At 39.7% G+C, this 2,956-nt stretch overlaps 2 protein-coding genes across 4 annotated transcripts in view; one reads left to right on the forward strand and one right to left on the reverse strand.

Annotated features, from left to right (window-relative positions):
* Positions 1-2,956, reverse strand: part of LOC109537453 (tubulin glycylase 3A) — a 65,761-nt gene that overhangs the window by 48,705 nt on the left and 14,100 nt on the right. The gene's annotated exons all lie outside the window — the stretch shown is intronic.
* Positions 1-2,956, forward strand: part of LOC109537417 (multiple epidermal growth factor-like domains protein 8) — a gene marked incomplete in the record, with an annotated part of 36,885 nt that overhangs the window by 4,927 nt on the left and 29,002 nt on the right. The window contains 5 exon segments of the mRNA XM_048665141.1: positions 750-1,128; positions 1,234-1,619; positions 1,802-2,056; positions 2,116-2,332; positions 2,392-2,533. Of these exon segments, the coding sequence (XP_048521098.1) occupies positions 750-1,128; positions 1,234-1,619; positions 1,802-2,056; positions 2,116-2,332; positions 2,392-2,533 (1,379 nt within the window).

The raw sequence follows: 2,956 nt of genomic DNA on the forward strand, positions 1-2,956 counted from the left end.
GTTTCGATAGCTATTTTCTGCTATCGTTATCAATATAGGTTCTTTTGATAATGAATGAAATACCCAACAAGAAGTTTGTAAAAAAATGAATCCGCCTCAACAATATAGAACTTGTCTATAAACTGTATACTTGCAGCTCGTAACTTAAAATATGCATTAGGCGATAATTTTTTGACCGGCGAATTGAACAAGTTGCCTTGGGGATTCGCTCTGGAAAGTGGAAAAAAACCACTGAAACGCTGTTTTTTAAGCTACCAAGCTTGTGGCAGTTTATTTTTTTGCTTTCATCAGGGCTAGAAAGATTAAATAAATTACAAATTGAACTATGAGAAAGTACTTAAGCTCGAAGTAAGTAGGATATAAAATTGTTTTCCTGTGTTTTGTTAACTGGGTCGATGAATAAAACTAACAATTAGCAGTACTAAAAATTGCTATCTTAAAACGGGCTGAAAGTCCAAGAAATTCAAAATAATTTATTTTGTTAAATTGTAAAAGCTTGTCGTCCACTTACCAGCCAGTGTCACGATGTCGTATATCAAACCATTTGCATTGACGTCAGTAGAAGTCCTGATTTTTTCCTGTCTGCTAAATGTGATTAAATATAGCTTATTTAGGTCTCCGTCACATTTAATTATTTTTTTATAAATCTTTGTTATAATTGCAAAATGCTTTGCAGCAGGTTTTAAACTTGAAAATGAAAATAAGAAAAATTCGTTCTGACTAATTTCATTAAATGTAATTTGTTATAGGCAAGCAGTTGGATATCAGAGTTGTGGCCCATACAATGGTCTATCACAAAGCAACCAATTCGCTAATAGTTTACGGCGGAATAGTGGCAGGAGTGGCACGATTTTCGAAACTCTCGGACAGAATGTTTGCGTTTCAGTTGGACCACAAGCATTGGACTGAAATCCACTACACCCGAGAGCACTTAAGGGAGAAGTTTGTGCCCAGAGAAAGAGCTTTTCATTCGGCAAACGTTTTCGGCAATTATTTAGTGATATTTGGTGGATATTCACACCGCCATAACAAGGAAGAAATATGCTACGACAATCAAATGTATTTATATCATTTGGGATGTCACACTTGGGTCAATTCTGATATTTTGGGCAGCAATAATGAATCAAGGTACGTGTGATTTATAGAAAACAAAGCAACAATTTTGTGAGCAATAAATGACATTCACATGCGATGGGAAAGATATTAGATTAAAGTTGGTTTGGTTTAATTCAGATATCCAAAGCAGCAAGGAGTATTCGCACACGCGTCGAGTATTCGCAACTCCCACACGTTGATTTTAGTCGGCGGCTATCACGGCAACGTTAATGGAGATCTTCTCGCTTGGACAGCGCCTTCAGCTTTGCGAGATCTGTCTCCGAAAGCCTGCGCCCTTCATCAGTCTTTTGGTGCCTGTGCAGCCGATCCAGAATGTGGCTGGTGTAGTGCGGATGATCGATGTTATGGTAGAACTGTCGGAGCAAACTGTACGACCAATTTACAAACCGCTCGCTGTCCTGGCGTTTGTACCGCTTTGCAAGACTGTCATTCTTGTTTGGTTCATGGGCATTTACATGCTAGTGACGAAGAGGCAACGCCATCATCGGCCGCTTATAGGCTAGGTGCGTATCAATTTTTTTGCTGCATTGTTTAGACTCAGAAGGGACAAAGTCGTTGACCAACTTCAACCAATAACTGACCGATTATAGTCGGGCCCGTACGCTGGGTGTGCGCCAAGTTTCAGCTCAATATCAAACCTGATCAAGTCCTAACAACGTTTTTAAAGCGTCTGCATTCATTTCAGGTTTGGGCAAGTGTGCATGGTGTGTTCAAAACGCACGATGCCATCCCAGAGATGATCCACATGGAACGTGCGGATCACAGGTGGACAGTCCTAGTCAGACACTTGGATGGTGGGGCCCACAAGGACAGGAAATCCATCAACCCCAAGACTGTGCCAGTTTGGATCGCAGGCCCGGACTCACTTACATCAAATATAACCATCCACCTAATTTTTCGCAGCCGGACAGTGTGGCCACTTTAAACGCCACAACCATTGGTATGCAAGCGAGGGATTCTGCACCTGAATCAATAGTAAAAATTGAGATTTTATTGCAGATTATAACGGGGGATTAAGCCTGTCGCCTCGCAGTGAAGCGACTGGCGGAAAAATGGTAGCAACTTTAACAGGCTTCCTGCGGTTGCCTCCATCATGGTCGGAAATCATTAAAATTTGTTCCAGTTATTCCACGGCCACAGTGACTTTAGGGGAGGTGAATGTAGCGACTTTAGGAGAGGTGAATATAGCAAATTTCACTGAACACAGGGTTTGTAGGTAACGTTCAGCATAGTAATTATGTACAATAGAATCAACTAAATTTAATGACCTTCCAGAGATTCGCTTTGGCCCGAAGGATTGCCGGAAGAACGCATTCCATTGAAGTTTTTCAGTGTGAAAACTCTTGGTCCCTTATACAACGCACATCAACAAAGTAGAATGGAACTACTACACTTTAAACAGGATGAAATTCCAAAGGTATATACCTCTAATTTGAATAACTTGAAATTAACGAGATGCAGGGTATCCCGTTGATGTGAAATAATTTTTTGTATACAGGGTTGTTTATAAATTATTGCGTTAGGAAATTTTTAAGGGTGATTCTACATGCTAAAATAATAGTAGTAAGTCATGTAACAAACATTCGAAATCTGAATACTTTCCGAGTAGCTCATCAAACTTCTTTTTTTTTCTGTTTATTTTTTACCTATTTTGGACATTTCTTCGCGGATCAAATTGAAAGTCGGTACCGACTTTAAGATTGATGATATTTTTTTGGCTCCAAATATCGCAAACCCTTAAAAATTTCTTAACGCATTATTCGAACATCCTGTATATACAGGGTTATTCACGCTATACGGCACGGACGTTTGCGGCTAGCCCGTTTGTTTTTTGCAAAGT

The sequence above is a fragment of the Dendroctonus ponderosae genome, unplaced genomic scaffold, assembly GCF_020466585.1.
Source record: "Dendroctonus ponderosae isolate FM_Combo_2020 unplaced genomic scaffold, Dpon_F_20191213v2 Dpon_F_20191213_3, whole genome shotgun sequence".
Lineage (NCBI taxonomy): Eukaryota > Metazoa > Arthropoda > Insecta > Coleoptera > Curculionidae > Dendroctonus > Dendroctonus ponderosae.